Here is a 15668-nt window from a genome sequence, read left to right as displayed (position 1 = left end):
ACCTCATTGGCACTTTGGGACACCCTGAGGTCAGGTAAGGTGCTACATAAGGACAGGTCTTTGTTAAATGGAGAAAAGTTCCAAAAAAGGAACAGTGGGTAACAGGATATCAATTAGTCTCCTCTTATATTGGAGAAATCAAGGAATCGACACACTGTGTTGGAACCAAAGCTGATTTATGTGTCAGATATCCAGAAAATAAAATTCCAGCCCAGTTACAGGAGAAACACAGCCCAACTGTCAGAATGAACACTGTTCAGTCCCGATGTGATTCACAGCAGAATCCAATCCCTGCAGTCACTTGTGAACTCGCTGGTGTTTCAGCAGGTGGGATGGGGCAGTGAATCCCTTCCCACACTCAGAGCAGGTGAACGGCCTCTCCCCAGTGTGGATATGTTGGTGTTTCCTCAGATCACTTCTGCTTTTAAAGCTCTTCTCACAGTCATAACATTTAAATGGTCTCCTATTGGTGTGAACAACTTGGTGTGCAGTGAGATTGCATGACTGAGTGAATCCCTTCCCACACACACAGCAGGTAAACGGCCTCTCCCCAGTGTGAACTCGCTGGTGTCTCAGCAGACTGGATGACTGACTGAATCCCTTCCCACACTCAGAGCAGGTAAACGGCCTCTCCCCAGTGTGGATACGCTGGTGAGCCAGAAGGTTGGATGAATTTGTGAATCCCTTCCCACACAGGGAGCAGGTAAACGGTCTCTCGTCAGTGTGAAAACGCAGGTGTCTCAGGTGGTGAGATGATTTCATGAATCCTTTCCCACACACACAGCAGACGAACGGTCTCTCTCCAGTGTGAATTCGCTTGTGATGAGTGAGGTGAGATGAACAAGTGAATTTCTTCCCACACTCTGAGCAGGTGAATGGCCTCTCCCCGGTGTGAACTCGCTGGTGTTCAATGAGGTTGGATGAAATAGTAAATCCCTTCCCACACACAGAGCAGGTGTACGACCTCTCCCCAGTGTGACTGCGTCGATGAATTTCCAGCAGGGACGGGGAACGGAATCCCTTTCCACAGTCCCTACATTTCCACGGATTCTCCATGGTGCGGGTGTCCTTGTGTCTCTCCAGATTGAACGATCAGTTGAAGCCTGGTCCCCACAGAATACATGTACAGTTTCTCCCCGCTGTGAATGGTGCGATGTTTTTTCAGGCTGTAACTGGTTAAAGCTCTTTCCACAGTCTGCACAGGAACACTCACTCAGGTGTGTGTGTCTCGGTACTTTTCCAATCACACTGATGTTTGAAATCTTTTCCCGCAGACAGAACAGACAAACATTTCTCTTTCCACATTCAGAGGCCGATGATATTCATGTTGCGGTGGATCGAGTGACTGTCAGATCATGGTGATGTTTGGTGTGAGTTTCCCATCTACAAATCTTCCCTTTCTAATCCCCTGTAAAAGGAGTTTACAAGAGTCATCACTAAGGACAGGATAGAAATTCAGAACAGTCAATTCTAGTTTCTATGGTACACACATTCCTCTCTGGTGTCTCCACAGCTGTAAATCCCTGTCACACACACTATCCCTACTCCCCATGCTGAAATCCAAACCCATTACATCATCTCCAACATTTTTTCCTTCTTGCTGAAGGTGCTGACTCTGGCTGGGTTCAGTTCTACACTCACTGGTTCCCCTCCCTCTCTGACCCTGAAGGTGCTGACTCTGGCTGGGTTCAGTTCTGCACTCACTGGTTCCCCTCCCTCTCCTCCCCTGAAGGTGCTGACTGGCTGGGTTCTAGTTAGGCCACAGCTAGAGTACTGTGTGCAGTTCTGGTCACCACATTACAGGAAAGATGTGATTGCACCAGAGAGGGTACAAAGATTTACTTGGATGTTGCCTGGACTGGAGAATTTTATCTATGAGGACAGATTGGATAGGCTGGGGTTGTTTTCTTTGGAACAGAGGGGAGACCTCATTGAGGTGCATAAAATTATGAGGGGCCAAGATAGAGTGGATAGGAAGGACCTATTTCTCTTAGTAGCAGGGTCAATAACTGGGGGGCATAGATTTAAAGTAATTGGTCGAAGGTGTAGATGGGATTTGAGAAGTTTTTTTCACCCAGAGGATGGTGGGAGTCTGGAACTCACTGCCTGAAAGGGTGGTAGAGGCAGAAACCCTCATAGCATTTAAAAGTACCTGGATGTGCACTTGAGGGGCCAAGATAGAGTGGATAGGAAGGACCTGTTTGCTTTAGCAGAATGGTCAATAACTCAGGGGGCAGAGAATTAAAGTAATTGGTAGAAGGATTAGAGGGGAGACCTAAATGAGGTGTATAAAATTATGAGGGCCTGGATAGAGTGGATAGCAAGAACCTATGTCCCTTAGCAGAGGGATCAGCTGTGGCTCAGTGGGTAGCACTCTCATCTGAGACAGAAGGTTGTGAGTTCAAGTCCCACTCCAGAGACTTGAGCACAAAAAAAAATCTAGGCTGACACACCAGTGTCGTGCTGAGGGAGAGGAGCCGACTTTCGGATGAGACATTAAACCGAGGCCCCGTCTGCTCTCTCTCTGGTGGACGTAAAAGATCCATTGGCACTATTTCAAAGAAGAGCAGGGGAGTTATCCCTGGTGTCCTGGCCAATATTTATCCCTCAATCAACATAACAAAAATAGTTTATCTGGTCATTATCACATTGCTGTTTGTGGCAGCTTGCTGTGCTCAAATTAGCCACCGCGTTTCCCACATTGCAACAGTGACTATGCTCCAACAGTACTTCGTTCTCTGTAAAGAACTTTGAGATGCCAATCGTCGTGAAAGGCGCTGTATAAATGTAAGTCTTTCTTTTTTGTGCCGTTACCTACAGGGCTACAGACCAAGAGCTGTAAAGTGGGATTAGGCCAGAGAGCTCTGTGCCGGCTGGCAGGGACACGATGGGCCGAATGGCCTCCTCCTGTGCTGTAAATGTCTGGGATTCTATGTCGTCACAGGTCTCACCAGCAGTCGCACTGCCTGATGGGTGATTGACAGCCCAGAGTCCATGCCTGCGCCCCGGGAACCGTGTCCGGCACAGTGCCTCCCTCTCGGTCGCAATGGTAATAACCGCGCATGCCCAGAGGACACCAACCGCCCCCTCCCCCCACACTCGGAGCTGCGCCTGCGCACTCGGATCCTGTGGCACGGAGTCGGCATGGGGCCTTCCGGGGAAAGGCATTTGTGTCCGTTTAAGAGCCGCAATCGGAGTTTTCTCCGCTCCGATTGGGTAGAGAATTGCGCGGGGGGGGGGGAGGAGGGAGGAGGGAGGAGGGAGGAGGGAGATAGGGAGAGAATAAAGGGAAATCCAAACCTGAGAGTACGCACATCCGGGTCCCGAGACCAGTTTCCACCAGTTTGGCGGAACGCGCTCGCAGGACACGTGACACGGGCCCATGGCCTCATTGACGGGAGCTTCCGACCAATGGGGAGTGAGTGGGGCGGCCTGGAGCAGTGATCCGGCGGGTCCTCCAACCAACAATCAGGGAGCCCGAGGGGCGGGACTTGCACCATTGATTGTCTGAGCCGCAGCACGCGACTTTGTGCAGTCCCTTGTTCAGGGCCTTAAATATATTCAATGACCCAGTCTCTACAGCTCTCTGGGACGTAGAATTCCACAGATTTACAACCCTCAGAAGAAATTCTTCCTCATCTCAGTTTTAAATGGGCGGCCCCTTATTCTAAGACTATGTCCCCTAGTTTTAGTTTCCCCTATGAGTGGAAATATCCTCTCTGCATCCACCTTGTCGAGCCCCCTTCATATCATATGTTTCGATAAGATCACCTCTCATTCTTCTAAACTCCAATGGGTATAGGCCCAACCTACCTTCATAAGTCAACCCCGCCATCTCCAGAATCAACCTAGTGAACCTTCTCTGAACAGCCTCCAATGCAAGTATATCCTTAAATACAGAGACCAAAACTGTATGCAGTACTCCAGGTGTGGCCTCATCAATACCCTGTACAGTTGTAGCAGGACTTCTCTGCTTTTATACTCTGTCCCCATGGCAATAAAGACCAACATTTCATTTGCCTTCCTGATTACTTGCTGTACCTGCATAGTAACTTTGTGTTTCATGCACAAGGACCCCCAGGTCCCTCTGTATTGCAGCACTCTGCAATTTTTCTCCATTTAAATTGTAATTGCTTTTCTATTTTTTCTGCCTCACATTGGACAACCTCACATTGTGCCACATTGTATTCCATCTGCAAAATTTTTGCCCACTCACTCAGCCTGTCTATATCCCTTTGTAGATTTCTTGTGTCCTCTTCACAATTTGCTCTCCCATCCTTCTTTGTATCATCAGCAAATTGGCCACATTGCATTCGGTCCCTTCATCCAAGTCATTAATATAGATTATAAATAGTTGAGGCCCCAGCACCGATCCCTGCAGCACCCCACTAATTACCGTTTGCCAACCGGAAAATGACCCGTTTATTCCGACTCTCTGTTTTCTGTTCGTTAGCCAATCCTCAATCCATGATAACCCCGGGAACTTCTATCTTGTGCAGTAACCTTTTATGTGACACGTTATCAAATGCTTTCTGGAAATCCAAATACACCACATCCACTGGTTCCCCCTTATCCACCCTGCTCGTTACATCCTCAAAGAACACCAGCAAATTTGTCAAACATGATTTCCCTTTCATTAACCCATGCTGACTCTGCTTGATTGAATTTATGCTTTTCCAAATGTCCTGCTACTGCTTGCTTAATAATGGACTCCAACATTTTCCCAACGACAGATGTTAGGCTAACTGGTCTATATTTCCTGCTTTTTGTCTGTCTCCTTTTTTAAATAAGGATGTTAGATTTGTGGTTTTCCAATCCGTTGGGACCTCCCCAGAATCCAGGCAATTTTGGTAGATTACAACCAATGCATGCACTATCTCTGTAGCCACTTCTTTTAGGACCCCACACTGCAAGCCATCAGGTCCAAGAGACTTGTCCGCCTTTAGTCCCATTATTTTACCGAGTACTACTACTTTAGTGATAGTTCCTCCCTCCCTATAGCAGCCACAGTGCGAAAGTGGTGAAGGGAGTGAATGATGAAGGTGGTGGGTGGGGTACCAATCAAGCGGCTGCTTTGTCCTGAATGGTGTCGAGCATCTTGAGTGGTGCTGGAGCTGCACTCATCCAGGCATGTGGAGAGTATTCCATCACATTCCTGACTTGTACCTTGTGGATGGTGGAAAGGATTTGGGGTGTCAGGTGATTGAAAGTGATTTGACCAATTGAGGGTAAGGAAAGAGGCATACATTAAGTAGATAAACAACAGGGTAGGGCATGATAAGGGAGAATACAAAGGGATCAGGAGAGAAGTAAAAAAAAAAAAAATTAGGAAGGCAAAGAGGAAATATGAAATGAAATTATCAAGGAACATAAAACAAAATTAAATATTTTACAGGAAGATAATAGGAAAAGGAAGGTTGGGATGGGAATAGGGCCATTAAAGGATAGACAGGCAATGCCACGAGTAACGATAGCGAGATGGCAGAAATATTAAATCATTATTTCGCTTCGGTATTTAGATAGAACAGGTGGACATGACATGAGTAATGAGAAGTGCATTTAAAATAAAGAAAGGGGATACATTAAATAAACTAATCAAACTCAGGATAAAACCTCTGCATCCACATATTTTAAAAGAATCTAAGAGATATCAGAGGCATTACTGCACATATTTAAAAATTCTTCAGAAAAAGGTGTATTGCCAGAGGACTGGCGAACAGCTAACGGAGTACCTATATTTAAGGAGGAGAATAGAACATGTCTAGGTAATTACAGACTAGTTAGCTTCACATCGGTGGCAGGAAAAATAATGGAATCCCTACTAAAGGAGAAAATAGAATGTCTAGAAACAAAAAGTATAATAATGAATAATGGTCTTCCACAAGGATTAGGGCTGGGACCACTGCTGTTCACATTAACCATTTAGACTTTGGAATCAAAAACACAATTTCTACATTTTACGGGTTATGTAAGAAAACAGGAAAGGCTCTCCGTTCAAATAGATCAAGCACTAACTGCTAATGCAGAAGACCAAGTCATGGAGGAAGTAGTTCAGAAGCCAGAGAACATTGTTAGGACAAAGATGCAGTTGGTGAGGTGCAGGGAGATTCTGGCTGTAGGGAGGTGGGTGATGAGTGTGGTAATGATGATGAATTGGTTACCGAGAGATAGGTCTGTGCATATTGAAGATATATGACAAAAGGTACTGGAGGATCAGCAGGAAGGGCTAAATGACAGTGTAAGAAATCCTGTAAGGACTCAAGCTTCCCATGCAAGAATGGCTTCGAAAAATCAAGGCAATTTCCTTTGTTATACTAACAGTTTTTGGTGAAAAAGATGTTTGCAAAGAATATTTCAAATATGAATAACTGTCAACCTGCGGCTAAAATAATACTGGGACTTCGAAAAGTAAATGGTGGTGTTCTTCTGAGAAAAAATGGGAGAGATATAACCAAATAAAAACAATGGAACTGGTCAGGAACGTTGAAGTAGCTGCAAGAAGCATTTACATTGGAGGAGGGAGAAGGCCAGGAGGAAAGGTGATCCACATGACATTGATTACAGAGTGGAATCTAGACAGCAGGTGGGTGATATACAAGAACCAGGTAACATTAACAAGGGTAAACTAGGGGCCAAAAGATGGAACATCTACAGTAAGCTGTATAGACGTGAATGCTGAATGCATTCGGAATCAGCAATTCCAAAACACTGCAGCACTCAGGAACTCCAGTGTTGTGGGAATATTATAAACATGGCTGACTGCAGAGGATGGTGCACAGGGACAGGAGGAGCCTGTTCCACCATTCAGTTCGATCTGTACCTCAACTGCATTTACCCACTTCTGCTCCATAATCCCTTGATGCCCTTCACCAACAACAATCTACCCATCTCAGTCTGGAAAATGGTGAATGGTTTGATCCTCGCATTCAGTCTTTTAAGGGAGGGACTTCCAGATTTCCACAACTCAGTGAAATGAATTTTAAAAAAAAAGTAAATTAAAGGAAAAACATATATTCAGGCACAGCAGAGTAGACAGCAGGAATGTGATGTGGACCTGGATGTCAAAGACACCGAGGAGATTAAAGCTGTTGATCCTGTGAAAGAGCTGTCCAATTTATTCCCACACCCAATCCTTTCCCCATAACCCTGAAAATTAGTTCTCTCCAACTACATGTCCAATTGCCCTTTGAACGTCCCGATGGAATCTGCTTCCACTGCCCTGAGGCCTAACCAGTGATGTGTAAAGGTTCAGCATGACTTCCTTGTATTGAATTCAATGCCCCCGTTTACAAAGCCAAGTATCCCACAAGCTTTCTTCACTGTCTTATCAACTTGCCCTGCCACCTTCAAAGGTTTGTGAACATTTACCCCAGTTCCTTCTGTTCTTTCACAACCCACAAAATAGCACTATTTAGATTACAATGCCTCTCCATGTTGTTTGCCCCAAAGTGCATCACTTCACACTCATCCGCATTAAACTGTATCTGCCCATTTCTCCAGTCTGTCTATGTCCTCCTGAAGTCTGCTACTATCCTGCTCACTATTCACTACGTTGCCAAGTTTTGTATCACCTGCAAACTTCAAAATTGTACTTTCTATCCCCAAGTTCAGGTTATTTATATACAACAAGGAAAGCTTATCGTGAATGGTCTCGGATTTCTCGCAGATTTATCTCCATTCCGAATAAAATATCATCTTTTCCTCATTCAGTTCTTCGATCAAATTCTGTTCCTTTTCATCCAAAATATTGCGCAATGTCGAAAATTCAGAGTCGATGAGGTTCTGCGACTGATTCGACTGTTCCTGTGAAGACAAAAAGAGTTTGTTAAAAAAGGAAGCAAAACTATCGCAGGTCACCAGCACATAGAAACGTAGATGCAAGAGTAGGCCATTCGGCCCTTTGAGCCTGCACCACCATTCAATATGATCATGGCTGATCATGCAACTTCAGTATCCCATTCCTGGTTTCTCTCCATACCCCTTGATCTCTTTAGCCGTAATGCTTAATAAACACCAAGCCAAGCTGCCGAAAATGCACAGGGATAGAGTTCTGTTAGCCGGGCATGGGGTGCATAACACGCTACCCGTACAGGCACAGCCCATATCGGCCCACTGAGAATTCACCTTCATTTCGGAGATGCTCTCTTCGAGCTTAAACTTAAAATCTTAAAAAGGTTTTCTTCTTCCTCAGAGAATGTAGGATTGTCTTCATTTTTTCCTGAGATTGAAACTCAGAGATCTCGAGATAATTGGCAAATGGCAAAAAAAAAATCCAGGGGATAAATGAGCGGATACATTTTTACACAGTGAGTTATGGTGATCTGGAGTGCCCTGCCTGAAAGGGTGGTGGAAGCAGATTCAATAGAGAATTGGATAAATAGTTGACTAGGAGACATTCACAGGGCTCTGGGGTAAGAGCAAGGGAGTGAGACTAATGGGACAGCTCTTTCAAAGAGCCAACACAGGCACGATGGGCCGAATGGCCTCCTCCCGTGCTGTGTGTTTCTATGATTCTAGAGTCGGGGCTCTGTTAAAATTAGAAAGATTAAATGTGAATTTTAAAATAAATTCTTAGCTGGACCAACTGTTTTAACTTCACTTCATAATGGTTGCAGCTGGTGCAAAGCTGAAGTGGAGTCAAACTCTCTCCTGGCCTATGGTCAATGGAAACTATTGGTCTTCAGAGTTACTCTGCACATCTCCCCTCGCCATCAATCTCAAACTGCTTTGCATCAACACAGAGTATGCGGCATGACTGTCCCAATCACACTGAGCCGGGACATACTGAGTTAAGACATGCAGAATCAGCTGAACTATGAACAGAAGTACTGAGCTTTTGAAACTTCAACAACATTAGATTCACAGTAAGATTCCTGCCCTCCTCCAGCTCACAAGATATCCTGAAATGTAAATAAAATGTAAAGTCAGGCAACACCATGTTTCCTATTGGGAAGAAGAGCAGGGGAGTTCACCTCAGTGTCCTGGGTCAATATTTATCCTTCAACCAACATCACTAAAACAGATGAGCTGGTCATTGTCACATTGCTGTTCGTGGGATCTTGCTGTGCGCAAATTGGCTGCTGCGTTTCCTACTTTGCAACACTGACTACGCTTCAAAAGTACTCCATTGGCTGTAAAGCACTTTGGGATGTCCTGAGCTTGTGAAAAACACGATATAGTCTTTCTTTCTACGGGATTAACACACACCATTATTGCAGCATGACATGTCCTCTGCTAGAAACTGTCAGACACAAGTCAGTGACAGTGTGTGACTGAGATAGTCCTGATACAGCATCATTTCCTGTCGTTGCTGATTCAATCATTTCTTACCCATACTCCAGTTATGAGCAGATTCTTCACACTACAAGTCTAATTTACACACACATACACACCTTACAATAGAGGACAGCCCCCTCAAAAAAACAGAAGATCCCATGCACAGATCGTCTTTAACCCATGACTAAGATTACCCACCATTATATTATAGGGATTATTTGCATCCTTCCTCTGCCTCACCATTCCCACTCCTCATCCCATCCCCCTCCCTATCCCCATCCTCATCCCATCCCCCTTCTTATCCCCCTTCCTCTCCCCCATCCTCATCCTATCCCCCCCTCCCCAATGCACATTGGGCCCATAATCTCTCGAGTTAAGAAGAAAGAGAGGTGTTCTCATTGAAACACAAGATTCTGAGGGGGACTGACAGGATAGATGCTGAGAGGTTGTTTCCCCTGTCTGGAGAGTCTAGAACTAGGGGACATCGTCTCAGGATAAGGGGTCGGCCATATAAGACCGAGATGAGGAGGAATTTCTTCACTGAGAGGGATGTGAATCTTTGGAATTCTCTAACCCAAAGGGCTGTGGATGCTGAGTCTCTGAGTATATTTAAGGCTGAGACCGATAGATTTTTGGACTCTTGGGGAATCAACAGATATGGGGATTGGGCAGGAAAGTAGAGTTAAGGTCGAAGATTAACCAAGATCTTATTGAATGGGGGAGCAGGCTCGAATGGTAAAGGGGGGGGGGGACCCTGATAATAAAGGATGACAATAAAGAATAATAAAGAACCTAGTTTCCCCTTAATTGCATCTATGCTATTCTCCTCAACAACTCCATGCAGCAGCGAATCCCACATTCTCAACACTCTCTGGGTAAAGAAGTCATCCTCTTAAAACTGTGCCTTCATATAGTGACAGGAGGGAGATAATTGAATCAAGACCTGACCCCAACTCCTCCTGTCTATTTTTCTGTATTACCAATTTGGTTTTTTTTAGACTCAGAAGGTTATGGATTTAAGTCCTGCTCCAGAACCTTGAGCACAAAATCTAGGCTGACACACCAATGCAGTGCTGAGGGAGCGCTGCACTGTCGGAGGTGCCGTCTTTCGGATGAAATCTTAAACCGAGCCCCCCGTCTACCCCCTCAGGTGGATGTAAAAGATCTCACGGCACTATTTTGAAGAGCAGGGGAAGTTATCCACAATGTCCCTGGCCGATATTTATCCCTCAACCAACATCAACAAAAACATATTATTTGGTCGCTAACACATTGCTGCTGGTGGGAGCTTGCCGTGTGCAGATTGACGGCCACGTTTCCGACATTACAACCACAAGTACACTTCAAAAGTAGTTCCAGATCACAACAACTCGCTGTGTTTAAAAAACAAAGTTTCATTTCGCCCCGCTTCTTAAATCGGTGTCAACACTGAGCCACGTGAGGAGATATTAAGACAGGTGACCAAAAGCTGGTAAAAGAGGGAGGTTTTAAGGAGCACTTTAAAGGAGAGGGGTAGAGAGGCGGAGAGGTTTAGGGAGAGAATCCAGAGCTCAGGGCCCAGGCAGCTGAAGGCACGGCTGCGGTTTGTGAATTTAAAAATGATCCGCTATATGGTGCCCACTCCAAATAACAGACTTGGCAGGTCCGGAATTAGGTGCATTACCTTCCAATAGATGAAACATTTGATCTGTGCCCTCTGCAGCACATCCTGTACCCAGCAGCCAGGCCTGTGGCTCACTCACTGGGCAGCAGACCCTGTCATTGCAAACACTCTTTCAATGTGTTTCCCCTCTGTAACAATCCACAACAACATTCAACACATTATATATAGTACAGACTGGAGCAAACACATCCCCCTCCTCCTCAATCCCCCCTCCCCTCATCCCAGCCCTCACCCCCCGGGTATAAAACCAGGCAGCCGCTCCCACCGGCTCCAACTCACCGACACAAGGACCCAGCGCCGCGTCACTGGCGCCCGGCCCAAACACACTGCCCGAGCTCCGAGTCCCACTGAAGCCCGGGCCCGCCTCCCTCACTCTGAGTGACAGGCGCTCCGGCCAATCCGCTTCCCCGAGGACATCCCCGCCCCGGGAACCCGCCTCCCTCACTCTGAGTGGCAGGCGCTCCGGCCAATCCGCTTCCCCCTGGAGATCCTCACCGGGCCGCCCCTGGCCAATCAGCGCCGCCGGGAGGCGGGGTTTGCGGCCATGATTTGGGTTGAGCGAGGCTCGCGCTCGGAGCTTGGCGGTTGGGTTGAAATATTTGAATGTTTAACGGGCGGTGACCTTTGCCCCTGTGTTCCACTCCAGGACATTGTGACGTATTTACTGAGGCGGCCGAGAGCTCGGGCCTGACACTAAACATCCGTCAGACAAAGGTCCTCCAGCAGCCTGTCCCCGCCGCACAGCACTGCCCCCCAGTCAGCAAGGTCCACGGCGCTGCCCTGGACACCGGGGATCATTCCCCAAACCTCGGGAGTCTCTTATCAACAAGGGCAGGCATTGACCACCAGATCCAACACCGCCTCCAGTGCACCAGTGCAGCCTTTGGCCGCCTGAGGAAAAGAGTGTTTGAAGACCAGGCCCTCAAACCTACCACCGAGCTCATGGTCTACAGGGCTGTAGTAATAGCCGCCCTCCTGTATGGCTCAGAGACATGGACCATGTACAGCAGACAGCTCAAGTCGCTGGAGAAATACCACCAACGATGTCTCCGCAAGATCCTGCAAATCCCCTGGGAGGACAGACGCACCAACGTTAGCGTCCTCGACCAGACCAACATCTCCAGCATTGAAGCACTGACCACACTCGACCAGCTCCGCTGGGCAGGCCACATTGTCCGCATGCCAGACACGGGACTCCCAAAGCAAGCGCTCTACGCGGAGCTCCGTCACGGCAAACGAGCCAAAGGTGGGCAGAGGAAACGTTACAAGGACACCCTCAAAGCCTCCCTGATGAAGTGCAACATCCCCACTGACACCTGGGTGACCCTGGCCAAAGACCGCCCTAAGTGGAGGAAGTGCATCGGGAGGTTGTTGAGCTCTACGAATCTCAACACCGCGAGCGTGAAGTGGTCAGGCACAGGCAGCGGAAGGAATGTGTGATAATTCAGTGCCACCCACCACTTCCTCCGACGAATATCTGTTCCACATGTGACAGGGTCTGTGGCTCTCATATTGGACTGTTCAACCACCAAAGATCTCATATTTTAGGAGTGGAAGCAAGCCTTCCTCGATTCCGAGGGACTGCCTATGAAAAAAAAGAGGGATTGGCGGGACAACAACAACAACAACTTGCCTTTATATAGCGCCTTTAACGCAGTAAAACGTCCTCTGGCGCTTCACAGGAGGGTCACAGATTGTTTTGTCTATTCCGGGGCAGATCTGCGATTGTCACCGAACTAATCTGCCTCCCACAATATCTACAGAATCCCGGGAATACCCGCAACCTCCCCGAGAATAGTCTTCATCATCATCGGCGGTCCCTGGAACCAGGATGACTTGCTTCCACATGGGTTCGCAGATGTTTCAATGAAGGAGCCGATATTCCAGTCCTGAACTCCAATTGAAGGGTGGAAGATGCCTGTGCGTGGATTGTTTTAACGTGTGGTGACCGTCTCACACCAGCCACCACACAGGATTGACAGAGCTCGGCCTTTATCCAGTGGCAAGGGTTAACCAGGACGGCAGGAGATCTGCTTTGCTGCAAGGACCTAGTGCGCACACATATCGCAGTGTGGGCAGGTCCGTGCTGCCCCTGGGCTCTCGGCTCTTCTGGACCCCGTACCCTCATTCATCACACCTGCGCCACGATTTTTCACCGTTCCTCCGCCATGATCTCTCACTGTTCCTCCGCCACGATCTCTCACCGTTCCTCCACCACGATCTCTCACCGCACCTCCGCCACGATCTCTCACCGTTCCACTGCCACGATCTCTCACCGTTCCTCCACCACGATCTCTCACCGCACCTCCGCCACGGTCTCTCACCGTACCTCCGCCACGATCTCTCACCGTTCCTCCGCCACAATCTCTCACCGTTCCTACGCCACGATCTCTCACCGTACCTCCGCCACGATCTCTCACCGTTCCTCCGCCACGATCTCTCACCGTTCCTCCGCCCCGACCTTCCCGCTCCTCCGCCACGATCTCTCACCGTTCCTCCGCCACGATCTCTCACCGTACCTCCGCCACGATCTCTCACCGTACCTCCGCCACGATCTCTCACCGTACCTCCGCCACGATCTCTCACCGTTCCTCCGCCACGATCTCTCACCGTTCCTCCGCCACGATCTCTCACCGTTCCTCCGCCACGATCTCTCACCGTTCCTCCGCCCCGACCTTCCCGCTCCTCCGCCACGATCTCTCACCGTACCTCCGCCACGATCTCTCACCGTACCTCCACCCCGACCTTCCCGCTCCTCCGCCACGATCTCTCACCGTACCTCCGCCACGATCTCTCACCGTTCCTCCGCCACGATCTCTCACCGTTCCTCCGCCCCGACCTTCCCGCTCCTCCGCCACGATCTCTCGCCGCTCCTCTGTCCCGATCTCGCACCGTTCCTCCGCCACGATCTCTCACCGTTCCTCCGCCACGATCTCTCACCGTTCCTCCGCCCCGACCTTCCCGCTCCTCCGCCACGATCTCTCACCGTTCCTCCGCCCCGACCTTCCCGCTCCTCCGCCACGATCTCTCACCGTACCTCCGCCACGATCTCTCACCGTTCCTCCGCCACGATCTCTCACCGTTCCTCCGCCCCGACCTTCCCGCTCCTCCGCCACGATCTCTCACCGCTCCTCCGCCACGATCTCTCACCATTCCTCCGCCACGATCTCTCACCGTACCTCCGCCACGATCTCTCACCGTACCTCCGCCACGATCTCTCGCCGTTCCTCCGCCACGATCTCTCACCGTACCTCTGCCACGATCTCTCACCGTTCCTCCGCCCCGACCTTCCCGCTCCTCCGCCACGATCTCCCACCGTTCCTCCGCCACGATCTCTCACCGTTCCTCCGCCCCGACCTTCCCGCTCCTCCGCCACGATCTCTCACCGTTCCTCCGCCACGATCTCTCACCGTTCCTCCGCCCTGACCTTCCCGCTCCTCCGCCACGATCTCTCACCGTTCCTCCGCCACGATCTCTCACCGTTCCTCCGCCCCGACCTTCCCGCTCGTCCGCCACGATCTCTCACCGCTCCTCCGCCACGATCTCTCACCGTTCCTCCGCCCCGACCTTCCCGCTCCTCCGCCACGATCTCTCACCGTACCTCCGCCACGATCTCTCACCGTTCCTCCGCCACGATCTCTCACCATTCCTCCGCCACGATCTCTCACCATTCCTCCGCCACGATCTCTCACCATTCCTCCGCCACGATCTCTCACCGCTCCTCCGCCACGATCTCTCACCATTCCTCCGCCACGATCTCTCACCGTACCTCCGCCACGATCTCTCACCGTACCTCCGCCACGATCTCTCACCGTTCCTCCGCCCCGACCTTCCCGCTCCTCCGCCACGATCTCTCACCATTCCTCCGCCACGATCTCTCACCATTCCTCCGCCACGATCTCTCACCGTACCTCCGCCACGATCTCTCATCGTTCCTCCGCCACGATCTCTCACCGTTCCTCTGCCACGATCTCTCACCGCTCCTCCGCCACGATCTCTCGCCGCTCATCCGCCACGATCCCTCGCCGCTCCTCCGTCCCGATCTCTCACCACTCCTCTGTCCCGATCTCGCACCGTTCCTCCGCCACGATCTCTCACCGTTCCTCCGCCACGATCTCTCACCGCTCCTCCGCCACGATCTCTCGCCGCTCATCCGTCCCGACCTTCCCGCTCCTCCGCTGTACCTGGACCCCGCCGATGTTCCTGCCCACGCTCCAAACTGTGACCTGGATTTTGATGATGTCATCCAGTCGCCCACCTCGAAGCCGTCGCACACTTGTAGCAGCTCACTCTGGAAGCTGCAGTGGTATGCTCTTTTATCCTCCTGACCCACGATAGTCTTTTTTTTCCTTCAAAAATATACTTTATTTATATAAAATTTTCACAGTACATTGGAAAATAGTTCAGTACCTTGCGGTCAGCAATTCCATACAATTCGTTTGGATGCTGACAGCAGTTCCATACGATGCACCAGCGTGCATTTCATTTCAAGGTACAGTTTAGTACAATCCGTAAATCACGTTACATGTACTACTGTGCAAATAAGGGTATTACATGGAGAAGATAATAACAGGTTTACATTACATTCCGGGATACATTTCAATACCGATCACGAATCACGTTACATGTAGCACTATGCAGATGAAAGCAGTACACGGAACGGATGAGAATATGTCCTCTCGCAGGTCATGGTGACCCACGATGTCCCAGGACCCATGCTGCTCTTTTA

At 49.3% G+C, this 15668-nt stretch overlaps 2 protein-coding genes across 4 annotated transcripts in view; one reads left to right on the top strand and one right to left on the bottom strand.

Moving 5' to 3' along the window:
* LOC139257437 (zinc finger protein 721-like) overlaps nucleotides 1-15668 on the top strand; it is an 81631-nt gene that overhangs the window by 28880 nt on the left and 37083 nt on the right. The window lies entirely within an intron of this gene.
* Nucleotides 161-11290, bottom strand: LOC139257440 (zinc finger protein 383-like). Of its 3 annotated transcripts, none has more exons than XM_070874496.1 (3): nucleotides 11219-11290; nucleotides 3301-7803; nucleotides 161-1408 (listed from the first exon to the last, which is right to left on the bottom strand). In XM_070874496.1, exon 3 carries the CDS (start codon nucleotides 1054-1056, stop codon nucleotides 298-300), a length of 759 nt encoding a protein of 252 aa, XP_070730597.1. In that variant the 5' UTR covers nucleotides 1057-1408; nucleotides 3301-7803; nucleotides 11219-11290; the 3' UTR covers nucleotides 161-297. The 3 variants fall into 3 exon arrangements, with proteins under 3 accessions (XP_070730597.1, XP_070730598.1, XP_070730599.1); XM_070874497.1 differs by having other exon boundaries at nucleotides 7572-7803; XM_070874498.1 differs by lacking the exon at nucleotides 11219-11290 and adding an exon at nucleotides 10940-11037.

Source organism: Pristiophorus japonicus, unplaced genomic scaffold (genome assembly GCF_044704955.1).
Source record: "Pristiophorus japonicus isolate sPriJap1 unplaced genomic scaffold, sPriJap1.hap1 HAP1_SCAFFOLD_842, whole genome shotgun sequence".
NCBI classification, from domain to species: Eukaryota; Metazoa; Chordata; class Chondrichthyes; family Pristiophoridae; genus Pristiophorus; species Pristiophorus japonicus.
Note: the sequence above shows the minus strand (reverse complement) of the source record. Positions and strands in the feature narration are given on the sequence as shown.